This window comes from Gossypium hirsutum, chromosome D02 (assembly GCF_007990345.1).
Source record: "Gossypium hirsutum isolate 1008001.06 chromosome D02, Gossypium_hirsutum_v2.1, whole genome shotgun sequence".
NCBI classification, from domain to species: Eukaryota; Viridiplantae; Streptophyta; class Magnoliopsida; order Malvales; family Malvaceae; genus Gossypium; species Gossypium hirsutum.
The window spans coordinates 20,719,484-20,738,229 of record NC_053438.1 but is presented as its reverse complement, the minus strand read 5'-3'; the positions used below and the strand labels follow the sequence as shown (position 1 = coordinate 20,738,229).

Below are 18,746 nucleotides of genomic sequence, written 5' to 3'. Positions count from 1 at the left end.
TACCATTTCACAATTTAAGCCTTAACATTTATATACCATAATTGAAATTAGGGTAAACTATCTAGTTGTTCACCCAATTTTTAGGGCGTTTTATTTTTAGTCACCCAAAATGAAATCCTTACAATTTGGTCATTCAACTTTTAGGGTATTTTCATTTTGGTCACCCAAGTGTTAAATCTTTAACAACGGTTAACTTTACATGTCACATCATGTTTATACTTTCATTTTGGTCACCTAAACTTTAGTTGTTTTTATTTTGGTCACCCCCCAAAAATGTCTTTTTTAAGTATGGATTAAGGTAAAAAAATCAAGGATTAAAGTGAAAAAAGGTAGAAATTAAAATAATACAAAAAATTGTTAAATTGTTTATTCCATTACTAATCTAAATTTGGGTTGTGAAATATAAATTGCAAGTATTTTTTCCTTTACTTTTAGTTTAGTATGGAAGATTTAAGTTTGTATAATCAAAAGAAATTTAAGTTTCGTAGACAATTATTAAATATGAGCTATTTTAATTTATTTCCTTTAAGAATAATTCGAAAATATAAAATAAAATTTTAAAATTTAAAAAGAGATTAAATTAATTTTGATGTTTTGAAATTTAAATTTTTAATATTAAAAAAAAGAAATTTAGAATTTTGGAAATGGGTAAACAAGTTCTTATCGCTCTTCCAATTTAATCCTTAATTTTCTTTACCTCAATTAATACTTTAAAAAATATTTTTTGAGTAACAAAAATAAAAGTGACTTAAATGTTGGGTGACCAAAATAAAAATATAAATATGATTTAACATGTACAATTAACCGCCCAAAGAAATTTAGCACTTGAGCAACTTTGTTTTTTTTTTTTTAACAATATTGTTAATACTAAAGGAATTTTATGTTAATTTAATGTATTATTAGTTTATAAATTTATATATTGACAAAAAAACAATTATTCCTAATATAGAGTTGTATCGCATTAAAACGCAACAGACCAACAAAGACCCTTCACCTTCACCTTCCCCTTTCAATGCCATATTTTCCCTAAAAGTAAAATGTCTAAACCACAGCACTATCATTTTGTTCTCTTACTCTCCACTGTCGTGGTTGCCTTAGCTGCCATTGCCAATGCCGCCGCCGCTACATCAATAACCCCACGATTCAAGGAAGCCCCGTCATTCTATAACTCTCCAGATTGCCCTCTCATAATAGATGAAAGTCATGGATTCTCCATTTTGTTCTCCGATCAAGCTGTTCATGTGGCAATGACCCTTGACGCTGCTTACATTCGGGGTACAGTGGCGGCCATTCTTTCAATACTTCAACACTCCTCTTGTCCCCAGAACATTGCCTTCCATTTCGTCGCCTCCGCCGACGCGTCTCTTTTACGCGCCACTATCTCTTCCTCCTTCCCTCACCTCAACTTCCTTGTCTACCCTTTTTGTGATTCCTCTGTTTCACGTCTCATTTCGACCTCCATCCGCTCAGCTTTAGACTGCCCTTTGAACTACGCTCGAAGCTACTTAGCCAATCTCCTTCCTTCATGCGTCCACCGAGTCGTGTACCTTGACTCGGACCTGGTTCTCATCGACGACATAGCTAAACTTGCCGCAACTCCACTGGGAGACAACTCAGTCTTGGCTGCACCAGAATATTGCAATGCAAACTTCACCTCCTACTTTACTTCAACGTTTTGGTCAAACACTTATTTTTCCTTGACTTTTGCGAACCGTAAAGCTTGTTACTTCAACACCGGAGTAATGGTAATCGACCTTGACCGATGGAGAGAAGGAGATTACACGACAAAGATTGAAGAATGGATGGAAGTTCAAAAAAGAATGAGAATTTACGAATTGGGTTCTTTGCCGCCGTTTTTATTAGTTTTCGCTGGAAATATAGTGCCTGTTGATCATAGGTGGAATCAGCATGGCCTCGGAGGAGATAATTTTATAGGTTTATGCAGAGATTTGCACCATGGTCCGGTTAGCCTTTTGCATTGGAGTGGAAAAGGGAAGCCGTGGGCGAGACTTGATGCTAATGGGCCATGCCCTTTGGACGCTTTGTGGGAACCTTATGATCTCCTGCAACCGAAAACTCCATTTGCATTGGATTCATGATCGGAACCATCTTTCTTTCCACTGTTTGTTTGCTGAGAAAGTGACAGAATCACCTAGAAAATGGTGGAGCTGTAAAGTTTTAAGCTGAATTTACTTTGTTCTTTCGTTTTAGCAGGAGTACAATAAGAAGAAATTAATTTGCTGTAATGTCAACAAGGGGAAGAAAATCCAGATGCAAACTATAATAATTAATGGGTTAATGAATTCTATTCTCGGATGTATGATAAACGTAATCGAAACCTGAATATAAATGTCATCGAAACTATATTGATTTGAATGAAATTGTGGTGGACTGAGTTAAGGGCAAAATGTTAAAAAGGTTTAGAATTCTTCCCTAAATAAATCATATTTGTCTCCCTTTGTCAATATGTTATATATTATTGTTGTTTTCCATGTGTGTTATACCCGGGAAGCATTAATGGAACTGGCTGGAATATATTGGAAGGCTAAAATTTCCTTCTTTGAATAATTGAATTCTGTAACTTAGATCATTGTTTAAATTTAGTTCATACTATTTATTTGTATTGTAATAATAAAGAGTGTACTTAAATGTATTTTTTAAAAATTTAAAGATAGTGGGAGGTTATGAATAAAAATAAATATTTTAATATATATTAATATAAAACTATTTTTAATATTTAATATTATGAATTTAGTTTTTAAATGAAATTAAATCACTCCCAGCGGATAAGACCATTATTTAATTAACATGAATGAAGAATGATTTTATAGCTCGAGAACAATTACATAGAATTGCATGTCCTTTCTCCTAATAATAATCCCTCTATATATGTATAATATTAAACTGCATTGGCATTACGCGCTAATTCCACCTAACCTTAAATCAGTAACACTTTCTTTTTTTTTGGGTTGAAAAAGTAAAATTATGGGTAAACTATTAAAATAGTTAATTTTTTTTGCTCAGGTTATATTTTAGTCATTTATGTTTGAAATGTTACGTTTTAATCACTTATGTTATCACATTGTAATATTTTAGTCACTAAGCCGTTAGTTTTTGTTAACGGTGTAACAGTAAACTGATGTGGCACGTTAAATCATCATTTCAAACAAAAATTCTAGGTTAATTTATACAATCGGTCCCCATATTTTTTCGTTTGGAGCAATTTAATTTTTTTCTTTTATGTTTTTTTAACTTTCTTTCTTTTCCATTCTCTTATGCTTCTCCCTTTGTTTTCCTCCCTTCTCCATTTCTTTTAACGTAGTTTTCTATGTTTTATTTTTTTGAACAATCTAATTTTTTCGAGTGAGGTGAGCTTGTAGACTAGTTACAAATGGAAAACATAGAAAAACTATGTTAAAAAAATGAAGAATGGAGGAAAATAGAGGGAGAAGCATAAGAGAAAGGGAAAAAAAGTTAAAAGAACATAAAATAAATTTTTTAAATTGTTGAAAATAGAGGGAGAAGCATAAGAGAATGAAAAAAATTATAAGGACCAATTGTAGAATTTAACCTAAAATTTTCGTTTGACATGATGATTTAACGTGCCACATCAGCTTACCGTTACACCATTATCGGCAATTAACGACTCAGTGGCTAAAATGTTACAACACGATAACGTAAGTGACTAAAACGTAACATTTCAAACATAAGTGACTAAAATGTAACCTAAGGCAAACAAAAGTGACTATTTTGATAGTTTACTCTAAAATTATTTTAAACTTAAATGAAAATCACAAGATATGAGGAGTAATTAAGTTTTCAATTTTAATAAATAATATTAGATTTTGTCTATGTAGATAAAAAATGCATGTAATAAATTTAAAAAATGATATAATTAGTTAAAATGGTAAATGTTAAAATATAAAAAAATATCATAATTTTTTTGTTTGAATCACATTATTTGCAAGTATTTTTCTAGGTTTTATATGAAAAGACAAAATTATCTTTAAAATAATATTTATTGCTATTAAAAATGAAGGGCTTTTGGTAAATTCAAAGAGTTGGTGACTCGAATGAGAGTGACACCAATTAGTAAAACACTTAAATATAATAATAGATTCAAAATTGAGTTGGTGACCCGATTGAGGGTAACACCAATTCAATAAAACACTTAAATATAATAGCAGAGAGATTAACAATGAGGAGCTTTTGGTAAATTCATAATTGAGTTGGTGACTCGGTTGATGGTAACACAACTCAGTAACAATTGTATATAGTAACTAGAAATTCAATCACACGTATATGTGTGGGGAAACGGTTGGAACGTTGGTACGCTCTGTGGCATAGTAGAAAAATATTTTCGGTGATCACAAAATATAGATCCATATACAAGGAACGAACCCGGTTGACAAAGGTTGAAAGTATGCCCTAAAATGATCTAGAACCATAAAACGTGATATACTTACCATAAGGTTATCAATTTCCATAGTCCCTTAAAACGTACCTTTGACCGAAAAAATATTAAATCATTATTTAATAACTTTGGTAAAAATATTTCTAAGTTTTAAAATTTATATGAAATCCAGTTCATGTTTTTTTAATTGTATCTTCTATACGTTTACATTAAGTTTGTACACGTATCACATTTAATATTTAACTTTGTTAAACTTAATCATAAGAACATTTCTATAATTAATTTAATCAACATCATAGTTAAATATAATTTCAACTTTCTTTTGGCTATGATCACTTCAACCATAAGGTGTCACCCTATTGGGTCCTACAACATTGACAGTAGTATTAGAATATTTCCAATGTTACAAATAATGAGCAACATCTAGTAATACATCATTTGTAACGACTCAATTTTCGTTGATACTAAAGAAGTTAGTTGTGAGACCGAATTAATTAAATCGAGTCGCCCGAAATTTTAATCGAGAAGTTACGAAGCAATTGCCGGATTCAAAAAATTAAATTAGAAGTAAAATTATTTAGTGATTAAATTAGATAAATTATTAAGTATAATACAGTTTAGTGATTAAATTAGATAAATTATTAAGTATAATACAGGGACTAGATTAGAATATTAGCAATTAGTGATCAAGGATTAATTTGTAAGGTGATCAAATTAGAGAGATTAGATTGGTGATTAAGTAAGTTTAAGATGATATTTAACCAAGCCTTAAGTATAATTAAACCATTAATAAAATTTAGTTAGTGGAGGAGCTCATTCAAGACCATAGATTCCCACTAATTATACTCCATTAAATTACGGTCATTGGTTTATTATAATTAAGTAAAATTAAGCTTTATGATTAAAGGTATAATAAAAAGAAAAGATGAAAGAGAAATTATTTGTATCATTTTCTTCACACGGCAATAAGAAAGAAGTAAGAGTTTTGCATGTTGATTTTACTCAATTAGCCGTGAGCTTCTCCATCAAAGTGAGTTTTCTTTCAAATTTTAACTAGAACATTATCTTAGAATGATAGTTAAGTAAAACACATTCAATGGATGATGAAATTGTTTGATGTTTTGCTTAGATTTTCATTGATGCTTTCTTAGAGAGCTTAGAGAAAGGAAGCAAAAATTCATGAATCTTTAGGTTGTTTAAGCTTGGAAATTATAGTAGAAAGTATTGGATCAAGTTTGATTAAATTTGATGGTAATTTCCATTTTTAAATATTTAGTGAATTGAAGTTTGAGAATCATGAAGTTGTTAAGTGTTGGGTTAAATCATGAGAAATGCAAGCTAGAAATGAAATGGGTGAGATTGTGATTAAGTTAAAATTTAGTGATTGTAAAGAAATTCATTGTTAAATGTTAAAGATTAAATTGAATAGAATGAAAGATGTTAAATATAAATGCTATGGATTGATAGTTTGAGGTTCCTATAGAATAAATACAAAGTTGGATTTTAATTCAGTCAAGTAAATGACAAGATACAAACATTTTGGATATAAAGTTTGAAAAGGGACTTATTTATAAAATAGGCTTTATGTTCGGTTATTTGATTATATTTTGATTAGTTGTGAAACTAATATCATTTTGTAAACGAATTATCAAAGGTAGCTAACAATGAGGTCAAAACATCGAGGGCCAAGCTGAAAGTGGGCGATGTATAGTGAATTGATTTGTGCTTACATGAGTTGTTTTCATTATATATTTTTTATTAAATAATTAAACTAAGAAAAATGAAGGCTTAATATAAGATTGTTAAACTAAACTTTATTTGATAAAAAATTTTGATATAACAAATTAAAAGTGTTTTTGAATATAACCTAAATTTGACAAAATAATTTTTAAATTTGAATTCTAAGAAATAAAACTTTGAATACTTACAATAAACTCTTAGAAAATTTTGAAACAATTTTAAAGTCAAGTGAAAATATTTTTAACCAAGTTAAAATGATCTCAATTAAGTTAAAACCATTTTAACACATCAAAATGATTTTGAAACAAGTCAGAATTGCTCTAGGCCAAAAAGTATCAATACCATTTGGCCAAGTACTAATAATTTTTGAAAATAATCGATACCCTTAGAAAAAATCAAGACCAAAAAGGTGTTCTTTCAAAACCCAAAAAATTATCGATACCATGTTTTTGGTATCGATACTTTTTAAAAATAATCGATATCTTTCTTAAAAACGATAACAAAATTGTATTCTGTTTCTCATAAACCCTAGAAAGTATCGATCCAGTATCGATACCTATTCTAGGAAGTATCGATAAAATACTTTTGAAGTATTGATTATTTCATTCCAACGGTCACTAAATTAGCATTTATGATAAAAAAAAGATCGATACCCTTTTTGGAGGTATCGATACTCGCAGTTACAGGTGAAATAAATGCTTTGGTTTTATATCCCTAACGACCATATTAACTTCACCAACAACCTCAACTGCTGGAAATCTATTAGGGGGTAAAAATACCATCTTTTAAAGTCCTACAACATCCAAGAAAGTACTTTCAAGCAAAAATCATCAATCAAACAATCTTAGAGCTTAAATTTTCATATTCTTTTTACATACACTTATGAGCCTTATCTATTTTCTTTTGCTCAAGTGTATCTCATTGTATTTGTGCTTCAATTTGCAAACAATTTTATCTTGTAAGAATTGTTTCTTTGTTTGCTCATTTGTATCTCTTTGAGAGGTTTTGAAACTTAAGATTTGGGGTAGAAGTCCTAAGCAGTTGTAAGGTTAAAGTTTTTCCTCAAATGTTGAACAAATTAGTAAATTTGAGAAAAATCCTTAGTGGTGGAAAGCTAAGGTAGTGGAGTAAACACTTGGGGCCAAACCACTCTAAATTCTTTGTGTTCTTTGTTTCATTATTGCCTTTGCTTTCACCAAAATTTTTAAAGGCCAATTCACCCCCTCTTGGCATTTTTGGTCTGATTTATTAAGCTTTCAATTGGTATCAAAGCTAGATCTCTAGGGACGATTTTACCACCAAGAGAGAAGATCCTCAAGGTTTTTTAGATGGAAGCCACAAGTCAAGAATTCTCCTACATGGCATCAGAGCAAAATTCCACTATATTGGGAGAAGGGCATTCCACTATGAGGCCTCCTCTATTAAATGACACCAACTACTCATATTGTAGAACAAGAATGAAGCTATTCATCCAAGCCAACGACTATAAAGTTTCGAGGCTAGTTACTAATGGGTCATCCATCCCAATAAAGAGGGTCGAAGGTGTTGTTGTCCCAAAGGAAGAGAGTGAATGGGATGAAAATGATATCAAGAAGGTGTAATTAAATACAAAAGCTATGCACACTCTATTTTGTACTCTTCATCCCAATAAGTAAAATAGAGTCTCATTGTGTGACAATGCAAAAGAAATATGGGACAAACTTGAAGTCACCCATGAAGGGACAAGTAGAGTTAAGGAGCACAAGATGAGTATTCTCACATTTGATTACGAATTTTTTAAAGCAAAACCAGAAAAAGGAATCAAGGAGATGTCTAATCGCTTCACTCATATCATCAATGGTCTTAAAACTCTTGGAAAGACATATCCCAATAAGGAGATGGTAAAAAATATGTTGAATAGTATCCCAACATCTTGGGAACCTAAAGTGATGGCAATAGAAGAGTCAAAGGATCTCAACTCACTCTCCCTTGATGAGCTCATTGGTTCCTTATTGACGTATGATATGAAGATCAACTACAATATAAAGGAAATCAAAGAAGTTCTAAAGAAAGTGGGAGTTGCATTCAAATCAACAACTTGTAAGAAGGATGAAAACTCTAGCAATAATGATGATGATTATGATGAAATGGAAATGTTTGCAAAAAGATTCAAGAGGTTCATGAAGTTCAACAAAGGAAGACAATTCCAAGAGAAGGAAGGACTCAAGAATGAATCTACTAAAGAGAAGGACCCTATCATATGATATGAGTGCAAGAAGTTGGGATACATTAAGTTTAAGTGTCCTCAATGAAAGAAAACAGGGTCAAGCAAACAAAAGCTTAAGGCTCATTTTGCTACTTGGAGTGATGAGGATTCATCGGAAAATGAAGATAAAAAAGTAGCCAATCTTTGCCTTATGACCATTGATGATATTAAGGTAAGTTCTAACTCATCTTTAAATGATTATTATTTTGAGTTGCAAAATGCCTATGATGAATTGGGTTTGGAATTTGAAGTCATGATGTTAAAACATAAGAAAATTTTTTCAAAATTGAGAAATGAAAATGACTTACTTTCTAAAACCAATCATGAACTTGAAGAGAAAGTAAATAAAATGAAAGAAATTATTAATGACTTTGAAAAGAAAAATTTAGACTTGCATAATTTACTTTCAAAAGCTCATGAGGATAATCAAAAGCAACTTGAGTTGCTTAAGAGTGAAAAAGCTCACTCTAACAAAGTTTTAGAAAAAGGACAAAATTCAAAACAAAAATTTGTTAAAAATAGCTTTAATTTCTATAAACATAGAGGTCCCCAAAATTTTTACAAGAGAAAAATCATTAAAAGTGTATGGGTCCCTAAAGGACTCATAACTTTTCAAGATAGGAGCTTATTTCAAAATGGATACCCAAAGGAACTAAAATTATAGGAACTAATGCTTATGGACCCAAAAGAATTTGGGCACCAAAAATCAAATCTTAATTCTATGTTTGTAGGAAAAGGAACATTGCTTTGAGGTGGGTTACTCAAAGAAAAACTTATGGTACCTCGATAGTGGATGCTCAAGACACATGACTGGTGACAAGAGTCACTATAACATCCCAAAAATTTAGGGTTAGTAGAATCAAGTTTGTGAATCGAGAGAGAGTAATCATGCCTTAATTTTTTAAATTATCTATGCATTTTTAGGAAATAAATAAGGTATTGGTTTGTTGGTTAAGTGTTAGTGTAACGTTTCTTGAAACCCAAGTTCAAATCCCTTCTCTCGCATCATTTTTATTATTTTGCAAATTTTGCCTTAAACCCTAGTATGTGACATGTCTTGCTTTTAAAAGAAATATTAAAAAATCATTTAAAGAATGAGGAAAAGGTCTAATGGTTAAAATAAATATGAGAAAACATGGAAATTAAATGAGGTCCCAAGTTTGAATCCTTTCCCTTGCAAAATAATTAAATTTGCAAAACCCCTTATTTTTTTAATGTGTGTGCCATCAATACCCTTGAACCCTAAGTATAAACACAATATTTTATTTTATTTTTCAGCTTTTAATTCAATTTTCCCTACCGTAGCCATTCACCTTTTTTCTCTCCTCTTTTCTTTTCAATTTTCTTTCTTTCTCCCATTGTTGTCGTCACCTACACCTCCCATTTTATCATCTCTTTCTTCTTCTTTTTGCATAAATATTGTGCACCATCTCCTTTATCATATTTTTTCAATTGATCCTCATTTAAATCAGCCCCAAATTTGAAATCTTAAACCCCAATATCGATCCCAAACATTGCAAGAAAGTGTCATTGTCGTTTCTCTCGACTAGCTTGGGTAATGTTTCTTCTCTCTTCAATTTCTTAATTAATCTTTTTCATTAAAACCTAAATTTCTAGATCTGGAATTTTTGGGAATTTAAATTATTTCAAATGTATTTTTCCTTAATGAGATCTCAAACCGTTTTAAAATTCAACCCCAATTTTGGCCACCATGGGTGGTGGTATGTACGTCTATGTGCAAGAAAGGGGGTTGTTTTATTTCTTGGTTCTTACCTATATTTTTCCAGAATTAGTTTGAGTTCTTGAACCCTTCTAATCAGCTTTTAAACCCATTTCAATTATGGAAAAACGTTCTTGATCGATTGGTCATTCGGATCTCACAAACCATGAAGCGTAAGTGCAATTAAAGGTAAATAGTTTGTTATTTCGATATAGTTGTTAGGTAAATGTTATGAATTGATTAAATGAAGAAATTTAATCATTAATTAGGTGCTGACCCAAATGCCCTGAATCATCCGTAAAGGTGAAGAACGATTGTACGTACTGTTCACATCGATACAGTGTAAGGAATCTAACTAGTTTGGATTCATAAAAAAGTTATAATTTCAAGGATTGGTTTGAGATCATAAGTGGGTGTTTGGGGGCTATTTTAATGGTAAATTTTTGAATTTATACTGAATTTTGATTTTGGTTCGTTTAAGGAATTATTAAGGAAAATTGGAAGATTCGCTAGTGTACTGTGAAGAAGCAGAAAATAATGTGTGGGTCCAAAACTCATAAAATTGTTTGAAAATGTTAAATATCATGTTATATTTGATAAATTAGCTTGCTTATTGGATTGGATTAATAGCCAAATTATTGATTTTTTAAGTGGCCGAACCAGGTATGTTTCGAGCCTTAAAAGACTGACATGTTTGCAAAATTGCTAGTTTGATAGTATGAATGTTTGATTGAGTTTGTAATTGCATATTTGAGTTATGAGATATGAGAATGTTTGACTGAATGATATAATGTGTTGAGATATTAAGCTTATGTATGATTTAAACACTTGAGATATTTGTTATATTGTGTACTAAAAAGGGTGCTATTTATGCACAATGAAAATCTGTAAAGTATGTGAAATTGAACGATATTGATTGATACCAACACAATGGTAATTTGAAAGATTAGAACATTGTTTCCATTTACTGAGATTATGTGATTATTGAGGACATGCTAAGCATGTCAAATGAATGTGAAAAGCATTGAGATATGATTATGCATGAGATTGTGTGACATATTGCATATGCATTGGGTTGCGATTTTGTGGTTGACGGAGGAGTTTCGTGGAGTACCGACGACATATTAAGTCCGCATTATTCATAGTCAGTGCACTGCACTTGGAGTATCGAGGGGATTGGCGATTTTATCATATATTGTATGTTATTGGCGATTATATCTCACTATTTGATATCCAGTAGATTTGAGTTTGGCAGTGAGTTCTGGGAACTCGTGGTGTGTAGCGGATGGTATGGGTAGGAACCTTTTTGCATTGCATCATGTGCACGACATATTCAAATGTTATTGATTTATGCTATGTATTGTATTTTGTTGTACTGAATGGTGATTGTTACTCGAATGAATGATGTCTCATGCTCACACACCATTTGACATCAATTTGATAATGGCTTTGTAATGATATGAAATTCCAATGATGGTTTTGTGTTCTTCTGTGCCAGGCCGTGTAACTCTCGAAATGTCCTCACACGCCTATGTGTCAGGCCGTGTAACTGCCTGACTTGCAACCCTTTGAAACCTATAGGGGACACACGGATGTGTCACATGGCCATGTGTCACACACGGTTGAGACACAAGCCTGTGTCTTAGGCCGTGTGGATAAGAAATATGCCATTTTCAAGTCATTTATTTCACCCAATTCATGCTCACACCTACAAGTCCTTTACACATACAAGCAAGCTTCAAAACATACTTAAAACATGCATAATAAAGCTAGATCAATAAAACATCTATCTATACAACCAATATGCCAAAAGGCACCTTAATCTAAAATCATCAAATCAACAAAAACATAAACACATTTGGCATAAATCAACCACACACAACTACCTATTTTCATGCCAAGCCATAACACAATTAACCATATGCCAAACACATCTAAACATACCAATTTTGTCACTCAAAACATATCATCACTTAACTATTTCACCATTAGCCACCAAAAAACCAAAATGCCAAAATGTCATCAACCATGTAACCACATATGTACATACCAAACATAACAACTAGATCATCAAATATAATTCACCTATACATACCACTATAACCATTACTCAAAACATCAAAATCTACCAAAATAGTCGAGGGATAGTGTGATAGGTCTCCGACAAGCTTCCAAACCGAATGAGCTTCTGATTATCTATAAAACATGCGAAAGGAGACTATGTAAGCCTATAATGCTTAGTAAGTTCGTACAATATAAAACACAACCTACCATTTCATTTCATAACATTAAAATTTAACATGACATAATCCAACCATTAGCTTGGCAGAAGCCTAAGCACCAACAAAAACATGTTAGCATGCTTGAACATAATTCATATGAATTTAACAAGGATAACCACTATACTTGAGCATAATTCAATTGGATTTACCATCCATCATAACTTAACATGTTTTCCACGTAGCTCATCATTTCAATGTATTTCATACATACATGTCTCTGTTCATATTGAACACTTACCATACCCTTTCAAATTCATGCACATTGAACTGTTTAGAATATCATCGAATACAAGGGGTAGCTAACACAAAGTGTATTAATCATATAATCATAATCTTTCTTGTCATATACATAGTTGCTCACACAAGCTGGGAAATAGGTATGCTCACACGAGCTGTGGGTCGAAAGTTAAGCTACACGATGCTGCTCACACGAGCCATGGAGTATTTGCAACACGTGCCAGACCTCAAGCATCGGTAGGACATTCAAGACCAGCACCCGAAACATGTAAACCCTAATGACATTTCATTTGTATCCTACAAATTCCTAAGGTTCAAACAGGGTTCGATAGACGTCGTAACATCGTTGGATTTGCATCGACCATTTACATAACAATCCATAATTTACATATAGTTCAAAAGATTGCATTAAAAAATTACATAATTACACGAACTTACCTCCACGATGAAGGCATAGAAATGGAGTCTACTAATCCGAAGCTTTTTCTTTACCCCAATCCAAAGCCATAGGAAGTCTGTCTTGATCTAAATAATTAAATTCAATCTACTTAATAACCATTCTATTCAATTCAATCCAAATTCATATTTTTGAAAAATTATGCTTTTGCCCCTATTATTTTAATTTCATTACAATTTAGTCCTTAAGCTTGTAATTTGAAATTCATGCAATTTCATCCCTACCCAAGCTAGCCAAATTCCATATAGATCCATATCAACTCATACAATTTATTATTTCACAATTTTCACCATGCATTATACACATTTTACAAATAAATCCTTATTTGACATTTTCCACAAAATTCACTTTCCAAAAATTGTTTATTTATCAACAAAGATTCATTTTCTTCCATCAAACATCAAAAACCACATGAATATGTTCATGGAAAAACCCTAACCTTTTAACAATTTTGCAAATTAGTCCCTAGGCTAGCTAGACTGAGTGAAAATGGCTCCAAAAACATAGAAATCATAAAAAAAAGATGAAAAACATTTACATGCATGGGAGAGAGATGACTGAATGCTTGAGGTGTTAACAATGTTGTTTCTTGGGTCTAAATTCAGTGGAAAGAAAATGGACAACAAAGGATTATAAGCACATATATATAGACATACTTATGCCAAAAGTGACAAATAAATACTTATTCACCTTTACAACCAAAACGCAAGGGAACTAAGTTATACATATTCATATTTAAAAATCCTAGTACATGTAATTTATAACCAAACAAAAATGATCAAATTAACTACCGAGCTGATGAACGGATAGTGTGAGCTCTGACTTGAACTTCCAATCAAACGTGACTTCTAATGATCTACAAAGAAAGAATGCAATAGACGTAAGCAATTCAATGCTTAGTAAGTTCGCATAAAACTTAAACGTAAACTACCGAATAGGGATAAACTTAAACAATTCATGCATAATTTCATTAACTAGCTCATAAGCTCACTTATTTCCTATACACACCACAAGCCTCACAAGGTTAGTAAATTTATAAAGACAAACCTCACAAGGTTAGTGAATTTATACAGAAAACCTCACAAGGTTAGTGAATTTATAAAGATAAGAGTATTGGGATTTCATAGTTTCTTCTGACTCTCACATAGCTTCTTCTATGCCATGACGATGCCACGTCACTTTAACTAATGCCACTTGTTAATTTCTCAATTTTTTGACTTCCCGAGCTAAAATCTTAACCAGTTCTTCACCATACGTTAAATCAGGCTATAACTTTTTTTCCTTGGGGGTTAACACATGAGAGGGATCAGATCTATATATTCATAACATTGATACATGAAAGACATTATGAATCTTATCTAATTATGGCAGAAGAGCTAACTGGTAAACTACAAGTCCAATTCTCTTGTAAATTTCATACGATCTAATAAATCTCAGGTTGAGGTTTTTATTCCTGCCAAAATAGAACCTTTCCACGACAAAACTTTCAAAAAGATTTTATCTCCAATCTCGAATTCATTATCTTTTCTTTTCAAGTCAACATAAGATTTCTATCGGTCGGAAGCAACTTTCAAACAGTCTCGAATAATGCGAACATTCTCTTCTGTCTCACGCATCAAATTTGTTTCTGCTAACTTTCTTTCACTCAACTCTGACCAACAATGCAGAGTTTGGCATTGAAAACCATATAAATCCTCAAAATGTGTCATTTTCATGGTCGATTGATAACTATTATTATAAGCAAACTTAGCTAACGGTGAGAATCTTTTCTAGCTGCCTTAAAAGTCAATCACACAACAACACAACATATCCTCAAAACAAAGTAATCATATTTGATATTATATCTACCTAAAATGATCATTAAATGACTAATCAAAGAAAAAGGCAAATAATTACACAATTAACTAAGAAAAATATATTATTAATTACATGTTTATAACAAAAAAATTCACATTTTTTATGAAAATTTAAATTATTGGCTGAGTATTAAAATAATCTCAACTTGATCCAATAAGACATTTAAAATTTAATAAGAGAAAGAAAAGGTTTAGATTTTATAATTTTATATTTTTTCTAAATTTTTTATATGTTTAAATATTTCATATATTTATATAAAGAGTTTATATATGATTTTTTATAATTTCTTGTGATTTTTATATTTTTTATAATTCATATGTTTTTTTAGAATATATAATTTTAAATTTTTATATATTTATTTCTATTTTTATATATTTAATGTTTATATATATTTGATAAAAGAAACTACGTATATTTAACAAAAAAGACGTCACGTGATATTATGTGATTGATTACCAACTTTTTTAACTTAGGTTAAAAATAACTAAAAAATATAAAGAAAGTATACTTTAAGTACCAAATTTAGAAAAAATAAATAAATATCAAAATGAAAAGTATATGTCAAATGTCTGAGTTAAGTTTTTTTGGGCACAAATAGTTTATTTCTTTATATATTTACTTATTCATGGAAGTTCTCCAATTATTACTTGTCACCTTATATTTTACAGGGCCAAAGGGACAGAAAAAGCTTCCACCTCCAAATTTTCCTGTCATCATGCCAAAAGAAATTAATGTAATTTGGTCCCTCCCAAGAAGTCAAGAAACAACATAGCAACTTCACCTCTACGAAAGAAACAACATAGCAACTTCACCTCTACGATGTCCTCCATCACGCAACTTCTACGCAAGACTCAATGTTCCCCCTTTTGGCTTTTGTTCACAGGTTGGATAGAAATGTGAAATTCCTAAGCCAAATTACTCTTTCAAGTAGTTTTCATGGAAATCGCTAGTATTTCTAAGCCACCCACCAAATGGTTCTCCAACAAGGGATTAAGATTAAGCCTTTCTCGCCTTCGTTCAAGATCCAAATCCTCAAGCTCCTTGCTCCCACCATCAGTGGCTGCCACTGTACCAGCTTTACATAATAACACTAAAGAAGAAGCCCTCCAAGCGGTCTTTCATCGGTTTGATACTGATGGAGATGGTAAGATCTCAAGCGAAGAACTCATCTCTTACTTTGCTTCCATAGGCGACAACATGTCAAAAGAGGAAGCTCAAAGGGTTATCCAAGATTTCGACATCGATGGTGATAACTTGTTGGAATTCAAGGAGTTTGTGAAGTTGATGGAGGGAGGAAATGAAGGCGATGATATCAAAAGAGCTTTCGAGATATACGAAGTTGACAAAGGTAGTGGGTGCATTACGCCAGTGGGATTGCAGCAGATGCTTAATCGTTTAGGGGATATGAAATCGTATGAAGACTGCGTTGCTATGATTCGAGTGTTTGATCTTGATGGCAATGGAGTGCTTGACTTCCATGAATTTCAACAAATGATGAAAGGTGAACCATGTAAATTAGCTGAAGTACCTAGAGAACGGGAGTAATTACGCGCATATGTATGTACTAGGCACTAACAAGCTGATGAAAGCTGATTATGAATGTTGTATTTGTATTTTTAGAAATCTTATTAGGTTGAGTGGTAAGAAGTCCCTAAGTAAGGTACGTGGATAAAGAAAATGATGATGAAGAGTTTTTTCGTCATTTAAGATTTTGATTTAGCTCAACTTTGAATTTAGTCGTAGTTCAATGTGTCTTTTTGAGATTTCATGAATGATTTTTATCAAACAAAGTATAGAAATTATATCAACACTAGTTGGGTTAAATGGGACTAAAGTACCATGAAGGCCCCTGTATTAAGAGTCAGATTATATTTTGGTCCCTCTACTAAAGAAAATGGGCAATTTTATCCATGTATGTTAGATCAAAGAGGAAACAAATCACTCTGTTAAAATTTTTATCGATATCTACTTTTAAATACTACTCAATGTACGTCAACATGAGGCACACGTGTCACGCAACGTCACTCTCTGGTTATTATGTTAACCACACCAGTTTTTAACAATACAAAGAGATGAAATTTTTAATAGAAGGAACTAGTTTGCTCTTTGATCTAATGTATAGGGACTAATTTGTCCATTTTTTGAGTAAATGAGGCCAAATGTAATTTTGCCCTTAATATAAGGACTTCTATGATACTTTTACCGATTAATTGGTAAATAATTCAATATCTCTTAACCAATATATATGGGCAAAAAAACAATATTAGGAGAGTTTTATGTGTTTAAAAGTTTAATCTTATCTTATTCTAAATTTAATCAGAATCTAATCTGACAAAAAAAATTTTAACGGTTTTTTCACAAAAGAAATTAAACTGGACCAAACCAAATTTAAGCAAAAATTAAATGAGAAAAAATATGGGCATAGACAAATCCAGTATATTTCGAATTGGATTTACATTTTAATGGAACCATGACAAAAGGAATCTTAAGGAATTTACTATAATTTGTATAACTACTAATTTGATTGTAAAATATTGAACTCTTTGTTTGACCATTCAGACATCAACTTTTGAGCCACCTGATTTCAGAAAAACATACAGTTTAGAAAATTAATACATGAAATATACAGTTCAGATTTTTTGAGTGTTACAGAAGTTCAGAGTTTCTTAAGTTTGGCTGGTGACTATCTTAGGTTCATTGGAGGGTTTTCCCTTATTGTTGCAACCTTAATGAAACTACTTTAGAAGAATGTAGTGTTTGAATGGACAGATGAAAGGCAAAAAAGTTTAGAACAGCTAAAGGCAGTGTTGACGAAGGCACCTGTATTGATTCAACCGGAACTAGGAAAAGATTTTGTAGTTTATAGTGATTCTTCTTATACAAAACTTGATTGTATGTTAATGCAAGAAGGTAAAGTTGTGGCTTATGCTTCGTTCACCACATCAAACTCCTTCACCTTCAACTGATAATACCCAAATCTTAAGTCAATCTTCGAGAACACCATTTCACCTCGAAACTGATCAAACAACTCATCAATCCAAGGCAAATGATAATTATTCTTAATGGTCAGCTTATTCAATTGTCTATAATCTATACACATCCGCATCCTACCATCCTTCTTCTTCAGAAATAAAATCGGTGCACCCCACAGAGACACACTTGATCATATAAACCCTCTATCCAACAACTCTTGCAATTGAATCTTTAACTTTTTGAGCTCTTTTGATGCCATGCAATAGGGCACAATGGACACCGATGCAGTACCAAGATAAAGCTCAATTTCGAACTCCACTTCTCATTCCAGTGGTAAGCCAAACAACTCTTTAAGAAACACGTCAGGAAAATCCTTAACGATTCGGATATCCTGAACTCTCAACTCCTTACTAACCGAGTTCATCACATAAGAAAGTAAGCTTCACAACCTTTCCCCCATCATATTTTTAGCTTTCAAAGCCGAAACAACATTAGACAGGAATCCTGGTCTTTCACCCACTACAATAATTTCCAACCCATCACTATTTCTCAAGGTAATTCACTTCATCTCAAACTCTACTTTAGCCTTATGTTTAATCAATCAGTCCATCCCAAGGATAACATAAAAACCGTAAAATGAAAATTCCATAGTATCCACAAAAAAAATGTGCCCTTGTATCATAAAGGGACACCTACAATAAAACTTATTCACAACAACACTATCTCCAAAAGAACTAATTAGAGTCGTACCCAAGTCAATAGTCTCTACAAGAATCCCTAACTTACAAGCTAATTCACTCAAAATTTATGAATGTGTAGAA

At 31.8% G+C, this 18,746-nt stretch overlaps 2 protein-coding genes across 2 annotated transcripts; both read left to right on the top strand.

The window, feature by feature from the left end:
* Window positions 1-977: 977 nt before the first annotated feature.
* LOC107910174 (probable galacturonosyltransferase-like 1) lies at window positions 978-2,381 on the top strand. Its single transcript, XM_016837950.2, has one exon. The coding sequence runs from the start codon at window positions 1,038-1,040 to the stop codon at window positions 2,097-2,099; it is 1,062 nt and encodes a 353-aa protein (XP_016693439.1). The 5' UTR covers window positions 978-1,037; the 3' UTR covers window positions 2,100-2,381.
* Window positions 2,382-15,657: 13,276 nt separating this feature from the next.
* On the top strand, window positions 15,658-16,720 carry LOC107910175 (probable calcium-binding protein CML41). The gene has a single exon (XM_016837951.2). It carries the CDS (start codon window positions 15,889-15,891, stop codon window positions 16,495-16,497), a length of 609 nt encoding a protein of 202 aa, XP_016693440.1. The 5' UTR covers window positions 15,658-15,888; the 3' UTR covers window positions 16,498-16,720.
* Window positions 16,721-18,746: the final 2,026 nt, after the last annotated feature.